The 23,064-nt window shown below is 36.3% G+C and overlaps 2 protein-coding genes across 4 annotated transcripts; one reads left to right on the top strand and one right to left on the bottom strand.

Annotated features, from left to right (window-relative positions):
• The first annotated feature begins 1,266 nt into the window (after nucleotides 1-1,266).
• Nucleotides 1,267-13,746, top strand: LOC132604542 (vacuolar protein sorting-associated protein 41 homolog). Of its 2 annotated transcripts, XM_060318095.1 has the most exons (20): nucleotides 1,267-1,444; nucleotides 1,705-1,998; nucleotides 3,956-4,225; nucleotides 4,338-4,517; nucleotides 4,817-5,077; nucleotides 6,104-6,236; nucleotides 6,338-6,428; nucleotides 9,073-9,175; nucleotides 9,770-9,873; nucleotides 9,946-10,039; nucleotides 10,140-10,295; nucleotides 10,381-10,443; nucleotides 10,563-10,628; nucleotides 10,904-11,104; nucleotides 12,009-12,086; nucleotides 12,188-12,307; nucleotides 12,388-12,468; nucleotides 12,589-12,674; nucleotides 12,845-12,968; nucleotides 13,042-13,746. In XM_060318095.1, exons 2-20 carry the CDS (start codon nucleotides 1,747-1,749, stop codon nucleotides 13,483-13,485), a joined length of 2,907 nt encoding a protein of 968 aa, XP_060174078.1. In that variant the 5' UTR covers nucleotides 1,267-1,444; nucleotides 1,705-1,746; the 3' UTR covers nucleotides 13,486-13,746. The 2 variants fall into 2 exon arrangements, with proteins under 2 accessions (XP_060174078.1, XP_060174086.1); XM_060318103.1 differs by lacking the exon at nucleotides 1,267-1,444 and having other exon boundaries at nucleotides 1,451-1,998; nucleotides 12,887-12,968.
• Nucleotides 13,747-15,057: 1,311 nt separating this feature from the next.
• On the bottom strand, nucleotides 15,058-22,253 carry LOC132604529 (protein argonaute 5). 2 transcript variants are annotated; one of them, XM_060318074.1, is made up of 22 exons: nucleotides 21,663-22,252; nucleotides 20,381-20,580; nucleotides 20,104-20,253; nucleotides 19,886-20,019; nucleotides 19,654-19,763; nucleotides 19,305-19,405; nucleotides 18,847-18,982; nucleotides 18,618-18,734; nucleotides 18,404-18,511; nucleotides 18,234-18,305; nucleotides 17,818-17,928; nucleotides 17,559-17,730; nucleotides 17,321-17,442; nucleotides 17,094-17,231; nucleotides 16,849-16,991; nucleotides 16,705-16,767; nucleotides 16,556-16,619; nucleotides 16,143-16,278; nucleotides 15,961-16,034; nucleotides 15,698-15,792; nucleotides 15,572-15,603; nucleotides 15,058-15,466 (listed from the first exon to the last, which is right to left on the bottom strand). In XM_060318074.1, the coding sequence occupies exons 1-22, from the start codon at nucleotides 22,152-22,154 to the stop codon at nucleotides 15,288-15,290; spliced, it is 2,949 nt and encodes a 982-aa protein (XP_060174057.1). In that variant the 5' UTR covers nucleotides 22,155-22,252; the 3' UTR covers nucleotides 15,058-15,287. The 2 variants fall into 2 exon arrangements, with proteins under 2 accessions (XP_060174057.1, XP_060174066.1); XM_060318083.1 differs by lacking the exons at nucleotides 15,572-15,603; nucleotides 15,698-15,792 and having other exon boundaries at nucleotides 15,196-15,466; nucleotides 21,663-22,253.
• Between the last annotated feature and the right edge of the window lie 811 nt (nucleotides 22,254-23,064).

The raw sequence follows: 23,064 nt of genomic DNA, 5'->3' as shown, positions 1-23,064 counted from the left end.
TTAATGGTCTTTAATTTTTGTCCTTCGCCTAATACCCCGAAGTTTTGGGTTCGAACTCTGGCTCAATTAAAAGAAATAGCAAGGCAGAGTTTCGTAGCAAAAATTAGGCATATTTGAGCAAAAAGGCAAACCTATGTCCAAAATTAGGCCTTAAGACAAACCTCTACCTTAAGGCCTAATTTTAGACAAATGTTAGACCTTAAGGCAAAGGTTTCGCGAAAACCTTGCTTTGCGATTTTTTATTTTTTACTGAGTGGAATTCGAACCCAGAACCTCGAGATATTTTCGGTCACTTTTTTAAGTGAAGGACAAAGATTAAAGACCAGCAATTTGAGGGACAAAAATTAAAGACCAGTGCGTTTGAAGGACAATCCGCACAAAAAAATGATCATTTTGGACAATCTTGACATTAAAAAAATCCCAATTCCTTGATGTGCTCCTGGAAACGTCATTAGGCCTTGTGTTTTTGAAAGTTTTGAAAAACTGAGTTTGGATATCTAAAAAGCACTTGCTCTTTTTATCTTGCATATATAGCTAAAAAACACATTTGCAAAAATTCAAATTAGCCTTGTTAGCAAACTTAATTTTTCACAAATCAAAAACCAATGCCTCTTTAATATCTTATGGTCAGCACAGTGAGCTTTATGAGGCTTGGATTAAGGATCAGTTGACAAATTCCAAATGTCTTAAATTGGGTTAGGCTGTGTATTGTTTTTGGGTCTAGCTTCCAGAACTAATGCCCAAAAATTATTTTTATTATAAAATGTAAGAAGAATAACTTATCACTTTTATTTTCAAAATAATTTTTTTCTGTGTAAATTATTTGAACCTTATATTTGCGCCAATTTTAAACAGAGGATAAATATAAACAATCTCCCAAAGTAAGTGATATATTTGATAATTTTTTATTTTTAATGATTTTGTTAGCTGAACTAAAAAATAAGGACAAATGTGTGCTAATTATGAAATGACGAGGGCATGATTGACCCTAATTTTAAACGGATGGCAAAAGCAGGCTATTTTACAAACCACATGAGCAATTTGGTTTTCAATCCCTTTGACCTTAAACTAAACTGCAAAATGAGGTCATTTCCAGAATGTTTCAATAGGTCAAAAATAACCTGAAATATCATGGAAAATGAAAAGATTACTCCATTAGTATTCTATAAAAATGAGTTACAAGTCCCTTTCATATTTTGGTGTTAATATCTTCTCAAAGTTACTTAAACCTCATTGACTAGATAAAAAGAAAAAGTTTATAACTCAGAACTGATATCAACTCATTCTCCATTACCAAAAATCCATTAATTAATTGACACGACCACTCCAATTTGACAAAAAGAAAAAGACATCACCAAAAAACAAGAAACATTCCTAAATCCCATTATCCAAAATTGATTTTAAAATTGAAAAATAGAAGGATCTCAAACACATAAGCGGACAGGTAGGTGGTCCTAATTCGTCAGCTTTCCTTTGTTCTCTTGCAAACAAATTATCAGTCCCTTAAATAATCAACTGTTTAACTGATTTTAAATTGAAAAATAGAAGGATTAAGCACAAACAAGCAGACAGGTGGTAATCATAATTCGTCAGGTTTCCTTTGTTTTCTTGCAAATAAATTATTAGTCCGTTAATCAACTGTTTAACTGGCACCCAAAAAAAGTTTCTTCTCCTTTTCAAAGAAGCTCAATTTCCCCAATACAGATCTTAAACAATCTCTCTCTTAATCATTCTTCAACGGCGGAGATGTCTCCAAGGCCATCGGAAAATGGAATCGACGGTGACGATGAGAGGGAAGAAGATTCTGAAGAAGATTCCCAAGAAGAACAAGAGGAGGAAGAAGAGGATGAACCGAGATTGAAGTATCAACGGATGGGAGCAAGTGTGCCGTCGCTTCTGTCATCTGATGCTGCCACGTGTATTGCTGTCGCTGAACGGATGATCGCACTTGGTACACACGGTGGAGCTGTTCACATTCTAGATTTCCTCGGTAATCAGGTCATAAATTCTTCTCCTATATTCAATTTCATTTTATTTGCTCTATGAAATTACAGTACAGTATTTCAATTGTCTATGAGTTTCACACATGTACGTATTAAAGCAGACCTAGTTGAGTAGATGGTGAGAGTTCAGGTAGGAAAACGAACGGCAACTGATAGTTGGCCTAATCAGCTTCGAGGTGTGATGGTGATAGTGCAGGTAGGAAAAATCATAGATGGTGATAGTTTAGGTAGGAAAAGGGAATAACGGATAATTCGGGTGTGAAACTCGCGAAAACGTGATAGTTCAGGTGTGTTTTTAACCATTAACTCTTAGGGGTGGTTTGGTGTGAAGGATAAGCAAAAATAGTCCCGGGATAAAATTTTAGTGCCTCCTTATCCCATGTTTGGTTGGAATAAAAATCCGGGATGACTAATCCCGGGATTAGTTATCCCGGGATTGTAGCCATATTTTATCCCACCTTGAGGGTGGAATAACTAATCCCGGGATAAGTTGTTTCCCAACCAAACGAGCCCTTAAACTTTTAGTGAGTTTTTTCTGTCTTTAATCTGATATTCAGTCTATTTGTGATTTGATAGTCTTAGCATATTTTTATTGGATAATTTAGCTTCGTTAAGGCACTACTTAGACACACACTGATCTATATTTTATGCTCTAAAGTTCAGGGTAGGTATTTCATTGAGAAGTATATTTGAACAATACACCAGGAGGCCTAGAGAATGACAAGAACTTCTTTGATGAATGACTTTTCCATAACACACTTTAGAGTGTGCACTGCATAATATTTTACAGCAGATTTTTATTATTGATAATATAAGCTCTTGGACAAAGTCAGTTTAAGAAGAAAAACAAATTTTATGATGTTTCCTGTGAAAAAGTATCACCGCAGCCTAATGTTACTCTAGCGACTTTGTAGCCACTAGATAGGTTGCAGCTTGCTGCCTCATTGTGTTTATTGTCAGTTGAATATTTTCAGTTTTTTTTTTTTTAAGCATCTAGAGAAGTAACAAAATCTGCTTTCCGTGAAGTGTTGTTGCCTTCAAAGTAGTTTCTTCTGCCATGATTATGTATTGTACCAGATCATTCTCCTCTACATAAGGCTAGACACTATCAAATAGAATAAATTATCGCTATTAGAAAGTTCAAGTTGTCTAGTTAAGTTACATTTTAGTAGCAGATTTACTTTGGAGAGCTAAGGACTGTCACAGGGAGGCCTTAAGGACCTGTTTTGAGGTGTGGTAGTTGTTGTTGTTGTATGGACAAATTTCATTCTTGATTCCCCATTTGCAAATGCTCAAATCATTTCAGTAATCGTCGTAAGGAAAAACAGTGCTGCCCCTTTAACAATCACAAAAAAAAAAAAAAAGGGGGGGGGGGGGGGGGGGAACAATTCTGTCAGAATCATTAGAAAGAAGTGAGAATAGTTGATTACGGAAAACAGAACTTTTGTCAGATTGGCATAAGGTTGTCACCAGCACAGAAACTAGTTACGTCTGTATCAGGATTGTACAGGCTTCTAGACCATATGTAAAGAGAATCGAAGGAAGAAATACTCCTTCTGCGAGCGTTGGTTAACATCATATAATATGGGTTCATTCATATATAGGAGGTTTTTAGCTACTTGAATCAAGAAAATCTTCCTATTTCTTGGGGTACATAATTATAGGACATAAACATTAAGGGTAATGTACACTATGTTGTCAACAATAACATATATCACTAAGATTATCCTGTAAAATATGTTAATTACTTTCCTGACTTTCAAAGAATAAATTTTTTGCTCAGTCTATCTTGATATTATATCATAAAGTAAATAGGTAATATAGCTTCTAAAAGCATCATCTTGTAGGTTTATTCAGAAGATATCCAAGAATATTCTTTATTACTATCTATGTATACAATGAGCTTCCTTTTCTTAGATTGCTTGTATGTTTTGCATCTTTGATTGCTATAGGTTAAGGAGTTTGCTGCGCACACTGCTGCTGTCAATGACCTTTGCTTTGACACAGAAGGCGAATACGTCGGTAGCTGCTCTGATGATGGCTCTGTTGTAATAAATAGTCTTTTTACTGATGAGAGGATGAAATTTGAGTATCACCGACCAATGAAGGCCATTGCTCTAGACCCAGATTATGCAAGAAATTCTTCCAGAAGATTTGTTACTGGTGGTTTGTCAGGTCATTTCTATTTAAATGCTAAGAAGTGGCTAGGCTATCGTGACCAGGTTTGTTGTTTGCTTTTTCCGGGTAATTATTTACCTGCACTTTTCCATATTGAAAAACTTGAAAATACCTGGGGAGTCTTTTGATCATTCCTAGTGTACTTTTATTTGGCAGGTTTTGCACTCTGGTGAAGGTCCAATTCATGCGGTGAAGTGGAGAACTAGCCTCGTTGCCTGGGCGAATGATACAGGAGTTAAAGTCTATGATGCAGCCAATGATCAGCGTATAACATTCATTGAAAGACCTCGTGGGATTCCACGCCCTGAACTGCTGCTCCCACATATTGTTTGGCAGGTTGGCTTTATAACTTTCATGCAGCTTATGATCACCAACCATATCTATGGATTGTACTCATATTTGAGTTATACATATTTCTTTACTTAGAAGAGATTAAGAAACGTGAAAATGCAATTTAGTGCTGCTACTTTGTGTAGGCTATTCCTACATATTTTGAAAGAAGAATAAGATCATAGTGGTACTCTTAATCTATTTTTAAATAAGTCCGAACATAGTTGTACTCTTTTGGGTTTCAGTTATCATGCATCTTACTTTTGATTATTCTGTCCATTCTTGTGTTCTACAATGACATTCAGGATGACAGTCTTTTGGTCATTGGTTGGGGAACCTCCGTGAAAATCGCATCGATAAGAACAATTCAAAGCAAAGGCTTAAATGGGACGTACAATCACGTGCCTATGTCTAGTCTGAATCAGGTGGATATAGTGGCATCTTTTCAAACCAGCTATTTCATTTCAGGAATTGCTCCCTTTGGTGATTCTTTGGTTGTTCTAGCTTATATTCCGGGTGAAGAAGATGGAGAGAAAGACTTCAGCAGCACTATTCCCTCCAGACAGGTAATTGTTTTCTTTTCTGTTTCTTGACCTTGAACTTGACTCGCGGATCAAATCGCTTTATACTTGGCCCTTTTTCCTATATGGATCAATCTCATTGCTTGCTCTACTTTATGTTTGGTGAAATGCTCTCATGTGCTCATCATGTATGTGTGATTCAGATAGTGATGAAGGATGGTATCATTGAGAAGTGCTGTTACACTACTTCTGCATACCTGTAATTTCCTTTATTGAGTTTTTCAACCATAAGTGCTGTTTTCGACTAGGCTAAAAGCTTGAGGAACAGATGTGATATTTTAAGCAATTTGTAATTTTCTTTTGCATCTTCTGTTACGGACTTACGGTAAGATTCACGATTCACAAATTAAGCATTTTGGAATCCATTTCTCAATTCGGAAACTCTAACTCCAACCTATTTTTCATAAAAAGACAGTTTTAGCAATTTAACTCTAACTTTCAAAACCAAAAAAATGAAAGTGAAAAGAGGATTGGAGGAAGTGGATAGGGGTCAGGGTGGGTTAAGTGTTCTGGTGGAAGGGTTGGATTGGGAGCATCTGTGCTTAAGAGGGGCCTCATTAGTGAGAATATTAATCTAGTCCACATGCAGCTCAGTTTGGTAAGATTCTTGCTTTTGAAAACGAAAATTAGTTATGTATACAACTATACACTTTTTGTTTACTTGGATGAAAAACTTACTGGCTTTCACTTCAATACATAGATTGGAAGGACTTATGAGTATATTAGAAGTTGAGGAGGTAAATGTGTCAAAATAAAAAATAGAGGAAAGTCCATTCAACTACCCTAGCCTTCTAAACCTTAGCCATCTTAATAGTCATGTCTGCAGTGTTCTAACACATGAAACCATATGTCAATGAATGAATTATATGACATTCTGTTTCCTTCACTTGTATATGGTTTTTTCTTGGAGAGTTGAAGGCATTTGGCTGAACTTCAAGTTTTGCACACTAGATGCTATGGATGTCCCTATTATTTGATAAAATTTTATAGTAATAGTTGAATATCTAACAGGGAAATGCCCAAAGACCAGAAGTGCGAGTTGTGACATGGAATAATGATGAGCTCGCAACGGACGCTCTTCCTGTACATGGCTTTGAGCATTACAAGGCCAAAGACTATTCGCTGGCTCATGCTCCCTTCTCTGGTACTGTTTGCTTAGCTATTTCCTCAATTTCGTCTTCCTTTTCACATGGGCTTGCGATGAGAATTTTTATGGGACAAGGTAACATGTCCAAATGATTACAGGTAGCAGCTATGCAGGAGGTCAGTGGGCTGCTGGTGATGAACCCTTATACTATATTGTTTCCCCAAAGGATGTGGTTATTGCAAAACCAAGGTGGGTAAGCTCTTTTTTATTCTTCATATGGTTTTGAAGTTTCTGTTACATACATTATTATTCTGTTTTATTTTCATCAAGATAAAGTGGCATTTTCTTAGGGGAGTTTTTCCGTTGCACGTCCTTCATTTTCTTGAATAGACTAGATATTGTATTTTAAATATTAATAAAGTAAATGTTATAAAGTATGGAAAAAAGGGGACAAGATTTCCTCAGTCAACATAACACACAATAATTTGTAAAAGAAACTTTTGACCATATGCGCACACCTATTGTTTTTGAATGTCCAATAAATGCAGTCATTCCTTGTCTAAGTCAGATATATCCTTAAGAGGCCTATTTCGTCTTAACAGGGAAATATTCTTGACTTCATGGACTGCGTAACTTGCATTACTTCGGATCTTGCATCCAATTATTCTTATAAAGTGCATACTTTATTTTTGTCACTTATGCTAAGTTGAGTTGCAGTCTTCACAAAAGATAGCCGGTTTGCTATTAAAGAAGCCAAGTTTTCTAATCCCAGACTTCCACTTTGGCATGACAAACTAGCTCCCAACTCAATTAAGTAGTTCCTCCATCTAATATGATAACCTTCCCAAAGAAAGTCACCAATAGCACACTCAAGACTCTTAACTTACCCTCTAAGAATTCTGAACAAAGACATGTAGTGCAGTGGGATGCTATAAGTACATTATTGGATGAGAATAATGCAATCCTCGAAAGTGAAGACGTCCCTTCTAATTTACCTTAAGTATCTTTGTTGTTTTTCCTTTAAGCTCTTAATAGGTCTGAATTATTCAAATCTTATACCGAGTCTCAAATTCATTAAAATGTTTGCTTAAAGATTTCTGAATGTAACATTTTACCAATTCTCTATTTATTACCACCTCCAGCCTCCACCACTAACCTCCACCATACAGCCACCAACACCAACCAACCACATCCATTGCTCCCATCAACATATATATCTATCACCTCTGTGTACCATTGTACAACAACCACTGTCAGCCTCCTCTACCAATTAAGATCATCACAGCCACCAACTTACGAGTTACGACCATACCAAGTGCTACTGCCTCTAGCTTTCTAGAGTGGATCTTCAAAGAAACTATTTGTAACACCATTTAAATTAATATTTTCTCTAATATTTCATTAATATAATATTTAGTATTGATTTGTTTGATTTTCTGTATTTATTAGTTTTAAAATAAAGATCAATTATACACATTCATATGCTGAAAAACAAACACTATTAATAATTCAATGTTCAGATCTAAATATCATATCTTAATAACCATACATGTATTCAGATTCAAAAATCTTAATAAAAACAAACGGAGCCTTACTCATGTTAATACAACAACAACATACATAGTGTAATCTCAAGTGGGGTCTGGGGAGGGTAGGATGTACGCAGACCTTACCCTAACCTTTGTGGGGTAGAGAGCCTTACTCATGTTAATAGTTGACCTAAATTTAACAGCACAAATTCTCCAAAGGCTTAAGGGTCGTTTGGTTCACGGGATAAAGAAAAATAATTCCGGGATAGAATGTGGGATTATTTAGTTTCGTGTTTGGTTGGATCTTTGTTTTCGGTATAACCAATCTAAGGATTAGTTATACCATAGTTTTGGTTTTTTTTTTTTACCACATCCAATGTGGGATAACAATCCCGGGATAAACAATCAATGCCAAAATTGTCCTTCTCCAAAGGTTTTCTTCCAGAGTCGTTTAAGAAGGCCAAGGTTAAAATTGGAAAGAAAAGTTTATCCGAGTTTATCTACTATAAAACCAAAATATGTGTTATATATTATACTCCATATATCCAATTTTTAATCAAATGAACCAAATATCTCCCAAAAACGTATATTCACTACCTAATCTCGTTATTATTTAGTCCTCGTATTATAGTTCCCACATTATAATCCTGGTCGTTTCGCAAACGACTCCTTAGAGTGCTAGCAAACTCGATACTTGTCTTTTGATCCCTTTTTTTTTTTTTCTTAAATCAGGATCACTCTATCGTTGAACAGTAGAATTTGGGATGAAATGTTTAGGGTTTGCCTTGTTTAATTGTGCTTCCACTTGAATCACATCACATCAGGATCTTATATCGTTGATATATCTTGGGAGATGATAAAATGTTAGATCTAATAATAAGATTGAAATGATAGTATGTTAAAGCTAACTAAGAATGAAACACTGGCAAATACTGGCAATTGAAGCGGAGTGTGTTCGTGCAGTGTCTGAAGTTGATTTTTTTTTTTTTTTTTGTTCACATCTATATTTTACTTATAAAGGTTTCTTTCAGATTTAAATCCAGAGGACACTGATATTTTTACTAAGGTCAATTGCAGATGTAAGGTTTTTAGTTTGATTAATTTGCATCCAAGCTCCAGTAATTTGTTCAGGGTTTTTAATTTAAACTAAAGCTGAGAATGAAATCATGCTCAACACTTACCTTGAATGTGCTACTAGAAATATATGATTTTGTGCCTGTTTCTGGAGATGGATGTCAAATCTGTAACAACTCTTCTATCCAACAAAAAAATATGGAAACCACTCCCCCTTTTCAGATATAGGAATGCAGATTGACAAATGTTGTCATTTTATTACGTGCTTATATTCTGAGATTGGTTATTAGGGATACAGAGGATCACATTAATTGGCTTCTCCAGCATGGATGGCATGAGAAAGCTTTAGAAGCTGTTGAAGCCAGTCAGGGTCAGAGTGAACTACTTGATGAGGTATTCAATTTGAATTTGGTTTCTAATCCTCAAGGGTGTAATGTCAAATTAAGTTCAGCTGAATGTAAGGTTAATTTCCTGCTATGATGCTCTATATAGCTTTCAACTGCTTCTTCACTTGTCTTTATGAATAAAAGGATTGGGAAGTTTCGGGGGGAAGGAGTTCTTTTTTCTTTGCTTGCATGCTTTTTGTAAGGAGGGTTAAATTGATTTAGAAAATAAATTGTAGTCTACTTGTGTGCACTCAATCAGGTCGAGTACCGATGGCAATGGGCTGAGATTCCCCGCTCTCCACAGTCAAAAATGTTTTCTGTTCTGCTGCTTATTCAAATAACACCTAACTAACAGAAATCATGTGTTTGCTATTATCTTTGTTGTTTTTTGTTCTATTCGTTAATTTTTCTTGTTACTGAGTAAGTGCCCTTTGCCCTTTAGAAAAAGAGAATCCAATATGTCACCTTCAATCCCCAATATATACATATTTCAACTTCCTATGTCAAGAATATTCTTGTTCTTCCCATTTCCATTTGTATGTGGTTGAATTTTGCATAACAAATTAAAATTCTCATTACGGTTTGTTTCTCTTTCAACCAGGTTGGTTCAAGATACCTTGATCATTTGATTGTCGAAAGAAAATATGCTGAAGCGGCATCTTTGTGTCCAAAGTTGTTGCGAGGATCAGCTTCCGCATGGGAAAGGTATTTAATGTTGTTAAAATCACAATCTTTAGGCAGTATACTTTGAGTAATTTGATTTGGATATTGTACTAGATGGGTTTTCCACTTTGCACATCTCCGTCAGCTTCCAGTTTTGGTTCCATATATCCCAACTGAAAACCCTAGACTACGTGATACGGCTTATGAGGTTTGTACATTACTGTGATAGTTTGTTCTTTCGCTTCTTGGTATGGCTTGTCTTTCACAGCTAAAGAAACTCAACTGGTCAAGTGTCTGTTGTGATTTAGGTAGCTCTGGTTGCTTTGGCAACAAATCCATCTTTCCACAAGGATCTCTTATCAACGGTCAAATCTTGGCCACCTCGCATTTATTCTACAACGCCTGTTTTCTCCGCCATTGAACCTCAGATTAATAGCTCGTCTATGACTGATCCACTCAAAGAGGTAAGTGCATAGAGGTTCCTGTCTATGGCTTATATGCAAAATGTTTTTTGGTGTATTCACTCAATGTGCTAGTTATACCATGTAGGCGCTAGCTGAGTTATATGTAATTGATGGACAGCACGATAAAGCTTTTGCTCTTTATGCTGATGTAAGTTCCACTTATAACAATTATCATGCTGTATTAACTGCATTACTCTGAAAAGGGATGTGGTTCTGTTTTTTAACATTGATTTTTATTTTGTTTTTTTAATTCCATGATGTTCTCAGCTTATGAAACCGGATCTATTTGACTTCATCGAAAAGCATAATTTGCATGATGCTGTTCGTGAAAAGGTATGGTTTTATGCTGTATTGGGTGAAGTTATTAGCACGATCGTGCTTTGAGAGTGATGTAATTCATCTCAACTCGAATTTAGTTGGAGTGCAAAGTCTAAAACTTTTTCCATTGACATTTACTATCTCCTTCAGAAGTAGGTCAGTTAACATTTTACTAATTTTGTAGAAAAAATAAGCGCTGTTATTTTCTTTTGTATATTTGGTCTCATTTGGAAGATTTAGCACTAATTCCCCAACTTATCAGTCTTAATTCCCATGACATGGGTTGATAGGTAGTCCAACTAATGATGATCGACTGCAAGCGTGCGGTACTGTTGTTAATCCAGCTGCGTGACTTAATACCGCCATCTGAAGTGGTATCACAACTTATTGCTGCAAGGGATAAGTGTGATTGCCGATACTTTTTGCATCTCTATCTGCATTCACTATTTGATGCGGATCTCCATGCTGGAAAGGATTATCATGACATGCAGGTTTGTATAAATTGTTTTTAGAAGTGTTGACTCAAAACTTAAAAAGGACTTAGAGGTAAAGTTATGTGATTTGATGAGATATGTCTTCCACAAGTGAGAATATATCATTTCTTGTGCTAGTTTGGGCCTGTTTTGTCCTTTAATTTACCTGACAATAGAGACTGTCTTTGTAATAATTTTTAGGTGGGCATGTTCTATATATACTACTTGACATATTTGTTCTTTTGAAACTATAATCCAGAATAACTTTACAAATCATTACCCGGGAACGCTTCAAGCCATTGGCAAACTTCAAATTGTTTTAATCATTCCAAATATGGTAAATTCAGCAATTTGGAGTGATTCAATTGATAAAATATGTATAGCTGCTAGTCTGATATCATTGTTCCAGCATGACTTCTTTATCAATATTTGTACGAGCCTTAAATAGCTCAAACAGAAGCTACTAATATGTTATGGTTACCTACTCACATTAGTAGTTTGATAATGAAACAATTGTCTACCAATGTTCCATATTTTTTGTCTGGTTTTGAATTGCATTCGCATTCCATACCACGAAAGATAAGATCCAACCACATTTTTCGCTACGGTTCCAACAGTTTGAGTTTTCAATTTTTTTGGTTGACTTAAGTATCTGTAACCAATGAGGCTAAAAACAAAGCAGCTGTCCCTTATGTCCTATTAGAGAAAGAATATTTAGTTGTAACCTCCAAGAAAATTTGATGCTGGGAAAGGCAACACGAGTGCTTCACTCCGTCTTTCCTTGCTTTTATTCGTGTATTCTCTAATGTATATGCATCGAATTTTGGTGTGGACGCTCCAACACCTTTTTTAAAATTGAAATCCCATTATGGTCTTTCCTATATTGTCTATTATTTGATAGTTCTTGTTATGACTTCCATAGGTTGAGCTGTATGCCGACTATGATCCTAAGATGCTGCTTACCTTTCTTAGAAGCAGCCAGCATTATAAATTGGAGAAGGTTTGTGAAAATCAATGGCTGACAATCTCAATCTGTGCTTGGTTGGTCTTTTTTATTTTGTTTATACACATATTCACCTTGTTACAGAAAATTTTTGTCAGGCTTATGAAATCTGTGTGAAGAAAGATTTACTGAAAGAGCAAGTTTTTATCCTTGGAAGAATGGGGAATGTAAAGCAAGCGCTTGCTGTTATCATTAATAAATTAGGAGATATAGAAGAGGTACTTGAACCTATTTTTATGGTCTTCATGTTAGTTTTAATTTTGGTGATGAGACAAGCCCCATAACTAATTACATGCAGGCCATAGAATTTGTGAGCATGCAACAAGATGATGAACTCTGGGAAGAACTGATAAAGCAAAGTTTTCATAAGCCTGAAATGGTAAAGTTCTTTACTTTCTTTTTCTCTCGTTATCTTTGCTAAGCGGGATAGAACAGAGACACTTTTCTTTTATATTTTGGATTAAGTTGCCTTTTCTATATTTCATCTTATTCTTTCCAGGTTGGTGTATTGTTAGAGCATACTGTAGGGAATCTTGATCCCCTTTACATTGTCAATATGTTGCCCAATGGCCTGGAGATACCTCGGTAAGTTTGTTAGAAAAACTCGCTCTTCTGTTTTTATCTGCAAATTGGTCTTTGTGTTCTACAATTTTGCATGCAATACATGTTTGTACTTGTATGACCCAATGGGTTGCACAGGACTAGAATATTCTGTAATTCCGAGTGCTATTTGTTGATCTGGATTTCATTTACAGCAAACAACCTGAATGTAATTGCAATATTGCTCTCATTTGCAGTCTGAGGGATCGTCTGGTCAAGATTGTGACAGACTACAGGACAGAGACTTCTCTTAGACATGGGTGCAATAAAATACTCAAGGTACATTATTTTATTTATCTACCTTCCATGGTATCTGGTGGAAGATTCACATTATCTTGGATTTTACTGCCAGGCTGATTGCATGAACTTGTTAGTTAAATATTACAAAGAAGCGAAGCGCGCTGTTTGCTTGAGTGATGAAGTAGATGAGGCATCTTCCCACGGCGGTGAGAAGAGGGCTTCACATCTAGGGGAGAGAATAATGAGCATGAAATCCGTGGAGGTTAAGTCTAAAACCCGGGGAGGTGGAAGGTGTTGCATATGTTTTGATCCATTTTCTATACTGAATGTATCAATCATTGCATTCTTTTGTTGTCATGCCTATCATACAACTTGTCTTATGGAGTCCACCATTTCCATCGGTGGCAAAAAAGAGGCAGGAGCCGCTGCCCAGAGGACTTTCTTGTATGATGAATATGATAATGGTCTTCACGATGAGGATGAGGACGAAGACGAGGATGCCTCTTCTGGTGCCCCACGGATGCGTTGTATTTTGTGTACCACAGCTGCAGGTTAATCTGCTAAATTTGTGCCTGTACCATAGTTGTGCGTGGTGTGTGCATATATGATGAGCTTGTGCAATTATTTAGACACTAGCTTCTTGTTGTTTTACGGTCTGTAGCTTTAGTGATTGTACCATATTTATTGTTGAGTTCCTTTCTCTGCTCAATTCCCTAACATAGTAGGGTGAGGGAATAAATGCAGTTTCCGACTTACTACCAAAGTGTGTTTTTGAAATTGATCACCAATAAAAGTTCCTTTCTCTTGTTATATTAAATTTATTCAAAAAAAAAAAAAAAAAAACTCCTTTCTCTTGTTGTGGATCTTTTGACATTCAACTGTGCGGTGAGTTAGTGACGGATGATTTGTTTATCAGCAAGCATTAAGAAATAACAGCGCTAAGATGACTGATAGTCGAATATGACGCATCGGTTGCCGGTCTGTGAAAGGAAATATACAAAAACCTGATGAACAGATGAAGTGCTAGTAAGTGAAGGCATGCATCATGAGCATCCAGTTTTTGGTTCCGATTTAGTGTCCATAACTAAACCGAAAAACCAAAAATTTTGGTTCGATTTGGTCTCAGTTTAATCCAAAAAAAAGTTCACCCTTAGCCACAGAGACTAAACATGTAGGTCGCATATATCCTGCCAGTTCAGTCGGATCGAGCAGTTTCACGAAGTTATTTGTTCCTAAAGACTGCATAAACACGTATGCTAAACCGGATCAAATACTTCATGAAGTGGATGGAGTGACATAAAATATAGCCAGAAGGTTTATTTGCAGCATCCAATAAGACTAAACGAGCTAAATTTGACCGAAAAAGAACTGAAAGCCACTCTTATTTTTAACAGTATATATACCTTCATAGTCTAGTAGTCTCGGTCTCTCGGACACCCCTCTTCCAAGGAAGCAACAGAAATCTGAATTCCCTTCTAGGAAATGAAATGTTTATCATAGAGCGTTTCGTAAAAGGTTTTTGTGGAACGTCTATATGATAAACTTCCTTTATCACGACCCATTACTTAAAGGCCCCCAATGTCAACAAGTTATTGGGATAAATGCACCCACGCCACTGGCCAAGCCAACCGTACTCTTCTTCCGAAAGAAAAAAGACTTAATGAAAGAGGGAGCAAATCCATCATTGAACTAGGAAGAAAAGTAAGGAAGATTGATACAAGATAGAAATTAGATTAGAAAGCCATCTCTTTTTTAAGCCTACTCTATCTGAAGCTCTTTTGCCATGTAAATAATTGTACACTCCTACTTCGGAATTGTTTTCCAAATATGGAATGAATATATCGACTAGGTAGTCCCATATCTCATATTCATGAATCTTTGCCGGGGAAAATGAACGAACATGCTACGCTTCCATATGGACAACTGAATGAATATATCCTAATTATGATTCTGATTAGATTAGGTACCTAGGTATAAAAAATACTGACGGTACGAAAAACGAACCAAGATAATTTTCGAAAGTAGTTTTCCTAAAAATACTCAATAGGGTCTGACAAAGATAGAAATGCACCCAAACACTCGTAGGCATATAAACCTCCAACAAAAACTTGGAAAGCCAAAGGGAATATAACTGAAAAGTAAGTAAATATAATTAACTTTTAACCGTCTGTTGTGACCACAAAATATTCGAAACACAACATACAGTTGCATAAACAACTATGTAAATCTGTGTCAAACACACAGACCAAAAAGAAGACTGATAATATAGTTCAACTACTTGCGCATGACATACTGTTGTTTATAACAAAAATCCAAAAGAACATTCCTAAATTCAGAGATCTAAAGATCAGGGAATTGTTAGCAGTAAAACATGACATTCGTCACATTCGGATGAATCGTCGGAAGTGGTCTGAATTCTCTCACCTGCTCCCTGGTTGCTCCACCACCTCCACTAGTTGATCTGGAATCCACCACATCATCTTCAATGTAATACCGTGCACGAAAGGCTGCTAGATGTGCATAGTAGGCAGGTGGCACTGCATAACCAACAACCATAATAAGTTGAAAAAACAGAACACTCAAGAGAACTCAATAACTGTAAAGAGATAATTTTCCAAAACCGCCAAGCTGCCAAAACTAACCTACAGAAACTGATCGTGTACACCTTGCATACCTGAGATGAACAGATGTGGATTCTATGATTATACCAAAAAAAAAAAAAAAAAAGATATACTTCTACAAAGTAAATAAAGTTTAAGAATTTTTACGTGTAGCACAGCCAGTTTGTTAAATTCTGAATGGCATCTGCACTGAATTTGTTCTCATCAAACAGTACATGGTAATGTGTGGGACGACTGGTACCCTAATGAATACAAACAAGAGAGACCATGAAGGATCAAACAAAGTTTTTGTTTTCATTGTTTAATCAGCAGCTATTTCCCATTGATTTTTTTTTCAGAAATCTAAAACAAAAAATGGATTTTGAAGACAAAATAGAAAAATTGATAATGAACTAATTTAACAAAATTACCTTGATTCCAGCGTGGCTACACAAGTAAAAATCAAACTCCGTAGGGTGGCAAATCTTGGTATCTACCACAGTACCTATTTTGAAAAAGTAATAGCAGTCATTACAAACTATTCATCAATGTAGTCACACATAAAAATATGCTTAAATGCTTCTATCAGATACTTGGGGGGAAAATCCGAAACCTGGCAAAATGTTTCCACTCTTGTCTGTCAGGTTACGATCATTATGATTAGCAGGGAATAGACGTGTATGATGTCTCTTCTGCACTACCACGAAGGTAACTCGTGGCAAATAACCTTCTTCCAGCGAATTACATGCCTAAAGAAAAGGTAAGTTTTGCATGTAAGAAAGACCGAATTTGAAGGACTTGTGATCCATACCATCTCAGATGCATTCTGTTAACAGTACACATCAATTTAACATACAAAATAAACTTGTAGCTTCATTATAGTCATCTATCAAATTTGTCTAATTTTACAGTATCAAGACACATAAAGTGAGAAGATATAAGAAACAGCATCTTGCAAAATGAAATACAGAAAGCATACAGAAAGCACTAAGCCTTGGGTCAGGACAACAGACAGGATTGTATTACCTTGCGGATTGCATCCATTTCTTCCAACAAAACCTGGTTGAACTGTCCTTCACTGACTCCATCTCTGTCATGTTACAGTGAAATTGATTGGCCAATGTGGAAAAAGGAGCACAAAATCACCAGCCTGATCAACTGTAACAAAAACTGACCTATAAAAGATTATTCTACCAGGCTTCAAGTTTGTCGATCTTCTAAACGCTTTCAGCATCTCTCTGGGAAAAGAAATAATTTGTAAGACGAGAAGAGCTTAGCATGGAGGGCACAAAGCATGGAACAAAATTAAAGACTTCTACATGATCATTCCGCCGCGAACAACCCCTTTTTTAGGATCTTCCTTCTCTGTGTACAAGTCCATAATGATCTCTTTCCTATGGGGCTGTGCAGAAACAAGGCCCCTATATTTAGTAACTGCAGGCCAATCCATTGACGCAACCACCTGCAAAAGAAAAACATACCATTTTAGTTGAGTGTGGAAGGGCCTTCTTAGCTTTCAATAGCAAATTTCAAAATAAGAGATGTGAAGTAATGTTCGATATACAGCAGCTATAGAGGGACTAGAATCTTCTCCCGGTTGTGGATGTGTCACATCAGCACCAAAGACAATTGTGGGCATATCAGTGAGAAAAGGTATTCTCCCCTGAACTGCCTGCTCCAAGACAGAGTTTATTCCACCCACCTGCGGTAAAAGGGTACATCAAAGAATAAGATGACAGAATCTCTTTTGAAAACTCTTTTAACAGTTTTCCAGTACTAGGCATGACAAACCTTGACATTTATCTTTAGAGCAAGGTTTTCAAGATATTGCTTATTTGGTCTAGCAACGTTCTTTGGTAGGCAACATTGCGACACAATTCCCAAATCTGTTTCGCACACTCGTTTGATCGTTCCTGAAAAAACAAGACGTCATCCAAGCTAAATCATAATTCAAACTGCATACTTCATTATCGTGGCGCTATGCTTTTCCTTAGGTTAGTCAGTAAATCAACAATCTAGTATCACTCACCATAATATCCAGAAACTTCAGGATTAATAACAATTAGCAGCTGAAGATGTTTCACTTGATGCCCCATAGCAGCTAGCTTACGAGTACACTCTTCATTGATAGCACCAAGAGTCTTCTCAATCTGCCCAGAATGAGCTGAGCGAAAGGGCACCAAAGGCTCAGGATGGAACACCTACAACCAAACATAACAAAAAAGGGCATGCAACTTGATAAGCACGTGCAACTGCACAAAAATGAAAAGTTTAATTTATAGCCTTACCATCCCTTTACTACAGCACATATCGATCAGAGCCCTGCAGAGCGGTTCTGGATCAACCCGTGAGAAGCTGACACACGTCCACGTATCTACCTTGCCACCACTGAACATTTTCTAGAAAGAAAAAAAATAACAGAATGAGCCCAATGTACTGGCAATGAATAATGTCACTGATTAATAAATTCAAGATCATATGGGAAGAGATGCATATGTCAGTTCAAGTTCTCGAGGACACTGGAAAATAAAACCCCTCCACATTCATAAAATGATAATAGAAAGTAACAAAAGCATCCCGTTAACTTAAAAATAATAAGAACAAGAAGCCCTAGAATAATATCAGGAATAAGTACTCATTTTCAGGTAACAACTCCTCATATGAATCCACAATTACTCAAGGGGGTAAGTAACTACCGAAATACCTTATTAATCATATTCCACTGCCCGACTCTGGGATCCACCCGTTTTTCTTGCCCGGACTCGTGATACTTCAGCTGCAAGAATAATAACGATGCAGATGTTAAACTCACATGAAATTAAACATTTAATGAATTCAAGAATGCATCAAACAAAGTATAGCCAAAGGAAATACCATTGGAGGTTGCAGAACCCGTGCTTCAATGGTGGCGAGCTCACTTCCAACTTCAATACCAAATTCTTTCACGATTTCATCAGTACCATATCCGTTACGGCTCACAATCTACAACACAAGAGCAACATCCAATCAATAAACAGATGTAAAAAGCATGTCCAACTAATTTCAACAAGGGCTGGTCTCATGTTCGTTAGATCTGACATGTACATGCCTGCTTAATGATTGCCTCTCTCTCATGAGGTCTTTGACAGGTTGCCCTTAGCATCTCTGTGACCTGCCTGCCATTTAAAGTTTTTGTGTATCTTTGTCCTGGGACAATTTTACAAAGCTGAAAGAAAACATATCAGAAGAGAAAATCAGTAACATGGAAACAGATAACCGCAATAGAAAAGGTGGAAACTAACATTAACAGAAGCAGAATGGCAATAAGAGTAAGTAACCTCCATAGGCAGAAACACAGGTTTTGCAGTGCTGCCAGCCTGAATCGCAGGCAACATTGGATACCTAAGTCGAATGTTGTATTTCTCTCGGAAGTAGTCAGCAACGGAAGTCCTTGCACCAGTGTCATCGGAAAACCTTAAATCAATTTGAGATTATCAAGACAATTAGTCATGCCTCAAAGACCATAAAGTAATCCAAAAATACAATTCTACCAGCAAACACAAGAAAAGAGAAACTAATCAATAAGGCAGTAACCATATAGGAAAAAATCCTTCAAACCAACCCCTAGGAATATAAAATTAAAAGAATGCATTAAAATATAGACAGATCAATTTGCAATGGTAGATTAGATTGATGGTTAAGTTTGTGTGCTTAAAAGCCTCGTAGTGTTAAGCATTAAATTGCATACTAGTCTAATTGTCTCATGTAAGTCACAGTCCCCAAATTAATAACATACATTATGTCCCTCACTGGTTGAGCAGACACCCCGGTGATCTTGTGGCGTCTAATACCTGAATGCCGTACCTCTACCTTAACACTTTTCAGGACCCTTTTGACCTGAAATTAATAGTGAAATACAAATGAACAATGTGAATAGAATGAACATTTACAATATTTTTCAGATAAGTAGAATAAACATCTAAATAGCATTTTCAAATTGACCAAAGGACATCTAGAAACACTATCATCCTACAAATCTTCAATTTTTTTAATTTTTTTTGACAGACATAGTTAAGAGGTTTCAAATTGTGGCAAACCATAAACAGAGCATAAACGACGATTACAAATAAGAGATTCTCAAGTACCTTCAAACGGTCCACATCAGACATAAACCTGTTAGAATCCCTGAGATTCAAGTACCCAATAACATAATCAGAGACATAAATGGACTCATAGAATGCCCTGGCTGACATATCTGCAGCATAGTAGCAAGACAAGAAGCATGTTAGAGAAAGTAATGTAAATTGTAAAAAAATTAGAAGACACCAAACAAAAAATGTAAAAAACCCCGTCCCATAGTTCCTTGCAGGTTCATACCAATATTGAGAGAAAGGCCCATCTGAGTTGGTCGAAGACTCTGATAATACCCTCTCCAGTACTCCAAACCTTCACCGAGTCTACCCTTCTCTCCCAACGAAGTATGGAAAAACGACCTTCCCACTACTTCATAACTGCAGTTGTAAGAGTTTGAGTACTCTCAATTATTATTCAAATGAAAAAAACAAAAAATAGCACACAAACAGAGAGGAACATACTTCATTGATGGAGTTGCCCGCAGCACCACATCCAAAGCTTGTATAGTTTCTTGTGGGGCATCTGATTGCCTAGATTGCAAGAACTGCTTCAAGTGGTGAAGATCAGCTTTGGCAGCAAACTTAATGGAAACCTTAAACTCCCTTTCCCTCCTGGAAAAAAAAAACAAATAAAACAGTGCAACAAGGTCCATAAAGCAAACTTGAAATAATTATTTATTATTATTGTAATTATTATCATCAGATTAATAATTAATGCAAACACTAAAAGCAAACTTGCCTTGCTCCACCACTATCATTATCAAACTTGACAACGAATTCCTTGGAGGCGAATGGGAGCGGCCCAGCAGTGTAAGCACTCTTTCGACCATCATATGCTAAATCCCGACCACCCAAGTGTGACTGTTTATAGTCTTCAACCAGCTTCTTCATGATGTCTCTGCACACTTTCTTTGACAGAACCTCAGGAGAGATCGTGATCTGAAAATTCGACATTAAAAGTGATTAATAAACAGCATTGTCATAACAAAAATTTCAGTCAAAATTTAGTAACTTCAATGGAAATTAAAAATAAAATTTATAACATTAAGTAAGAAACTATTGCTCCTAATTGGCACTAAAATAAACCTTGCAGATGCATAACGCGCACACAAAAATCACATACATATGTACATATATACATAAACGTTGTGTAAACACATAAATAATGGTGACATATAAAACACATATCAGCTATCATATCATATCATACACACACACACACACACACATAAACACAAACTATGATATACATATATACATAAACGTTTGTGTGGACACATAAATAATGGTCACATATAGAACACATATCAACTACTATGATTTACATATGTACATAAACACAAAACTATCATATACATATATACATGAATGTTCTGTAAACACATAAATACCGGTGACATAAAACACACATCAACTGTGATATACATACATACAGAAACGTTGTGTAAACACATAAATAATGGTGACATATAAAACACATACCAACTAAGATATGCATATATACATGAATGTTGTGTAAACACATAAATAACGGTGACACACAAAAGATGTGGAGTATCAACTATTATATATATATATATATATATATATATATATATATAAAAATATAAATAATGGTGACATATAAAACACATACCAACACACACATAAATGGTTTTAATTTTTACATACGTCATAATGATGTTGAAACAACATTGTTATAACAAAACTAAATTATAAAAACGACTTCAAATTTCAGTCAAACTTGATGATAAGTTCAGTAACTTCAATAAAAATTAAATATAGAATTTATCATCAAGTTAGAAACTACTGCTCCTAATTAGTACTAAAATAAACCTTGCATATACATATATATATATGTGTATACGCATAATGCTCACACAAAAATCACGTGTGATATCCATACATACAAAAACGTTGTGTAAACACATAAAACAAATAAAATTTTACATACGGTGACCTATAAAACACGTGGGTATCAATCAACTAGCTAACACATAAATGGTTTTTTCATTACTTACGTCATAGTGATGTAGATCTCGGTCAGCAACTTGAACGAGAAAGTGATTTGCCTTAATAAGAATCTTCCGTCCTGCAGTTCCAAATCCGGGTCTCGCCGGAACCCGAACTGCCTTTGACGATGCCGGCGGCGGTTGTACACCACTCGCCGGCGCAGGTTGTACAGCAGTTATCGCCGGTGCCGGAGCAGGAGGAGGTTGTGTAGATGAAGAAGGTTGAAGTGAAAGCTGTTCTACACTACGAGTGACCGATGAAACCGGTGGTTGTGGTTGTGGTTGTGGTTGTTGATACATCGGTCGTGGAGCACTAACGGTTCCTCTACCACGACCACCACCGGAAAGCGACGTCCATTCTCCACCACGACCACCGGAAGTCGACGGTGTTCGACCACCGGAGGAAGATGACGGTGTTCGACCACCGGAAGATGACGGTGTTCGACCGGCACCACCGCCTCTACCACCGCCACCTCGACGTCCACGACCACGGTCAGACATTGTTGGTATTGCTATTTAGAGAGAGTAAGTAGGAAAGACACGGTGTACTAGCGTTTTCGTGAGAGTGTGGAGACGTGACAACGGAAGAAGTGGGGAAGACTAATGATAGTTTCTCCTAAATATAAGAGGAAATGTAGGGACCAATTTAACCTCGAGTCCTCCACTACAACGTTAATTATTTTCAAGTATATATTATGCAATAACTTCTTTTTTTTAGTGGTCGTTTGGTTTAAGGTATAACATGGGTTATGCCGGTACTAATTTTTATACCACGTTTGGTATAAGGTATAGATTTATCCCGGGATTATTTTATACCTTGTACCAAACGTGGTATAAAAATTAGTGCTGGAATAATTCAACTTATACCTTCTTAACCCACTTATACTGGTATTATTTTATACCATCTTTCAGATGGTATAAAATAATACCAACAGATAGTATAAATTAGTCCCGGGATTGTAATCCCGGGACTATTTTGACCTCAAACCAAACGACCACTTAGAGTTTTAACTTTAACTTTCAACGTGACAAAAGCTAAAAAAAAAAAAAGGGTTTATTATACAAAAATTATAGAGTAAGAAAAAGCATATTAGTATACAGCATTTCAGGAAATATGCGTAGTCGACATGATGATTTGATATAAATTAGCAACAAATCTGGCATAAAGGTCTTCCTAATATACAAATTCGATAATCTAATTAAAAAAGGATTAAATTTCAAGCAGTAAAATTTAGATCTTCTTTTTCCGAAGTCTGGTCCTTTATTTGTTTTTTTTTTGTTGTTCATTCATATGCAAGGGAAGGTTGAAATTCAAAGTTATTGCACAAAAATTATAGAGTAAGGTTGAACTTCATAGTTTTTTTTTCTTTTTCTTTTAAGTTACACAAAAATGATAGATTAGAAAATCTAA

Source organism: Lycium barbarum, chromosome 1 (assembly GCF_019175385.1).
Source record: "Lycium barbarum isolate Lr01 chromosome 1, ASM1917538v2, whole genome shotgun sequence".
Taxonomy (NCBI): Eukaryota; Viridiplantae; Streptophyta; class Magnoliopsida; order Solanales; family Solanaceae; genus Lycium; species Lycium barbarum.
This window is presented reverse-complemented; position numbering and strand designations above follow the sequence as displayed.

What these genes read in the sequence shown, in the direction of transcription:
- LOC132604542 (XM_060318095.1), top strand. Translation starts at nt 1,747, where the DNA reads ATGTCTCCAAGGCCATCGGAAAATGGAATCGACGGTGACGATGAGAGG. An exon ending in GGCTCATGCTCCCTTCTCTG is followed by an intron (nt 6,237 to 6,337) that starts GTACTGTTTGCT and finishes AAATGATTACAG; the next exon opens with GTAGCAGCTATGCAGGAGGT. An exon ending in AGAGTGAACTACTTGATGAG is followed by an intron (nt 9,176 to 9,769) that starts GTATTCAATTTG and finishes TCTTTCAACCAG; the next exon opens with GTTGGTTCAAGATACCTTGA.
- LOC132604529 (XM_060318074.1), bottom strand. Translation starts at nt 22,154, where the DNA reads ATGTCTGACCGTGGTCGTGGACGTCGAGGTGGCGGTGGTAGAGGCGGT. An exon ending in AATGATAGTGGTGGAGCAAG is followed by an intron (nt 20,254 to 20,380) that starts GCAAGTTTGCTT and finishes TTTTTTTTCCAG; the next exon opens with GAGGGAAAGGGAGTTTAAGG. An exon ending in CTGATGTGGACCGTTTGAAG is followed by an intron (nt 19,406 to 19,653) that starts GTACTTGAGAAT and finishes TATTAATTTCAG; the next exon opens with GTCAAAAGGGTCCTGAAAAG.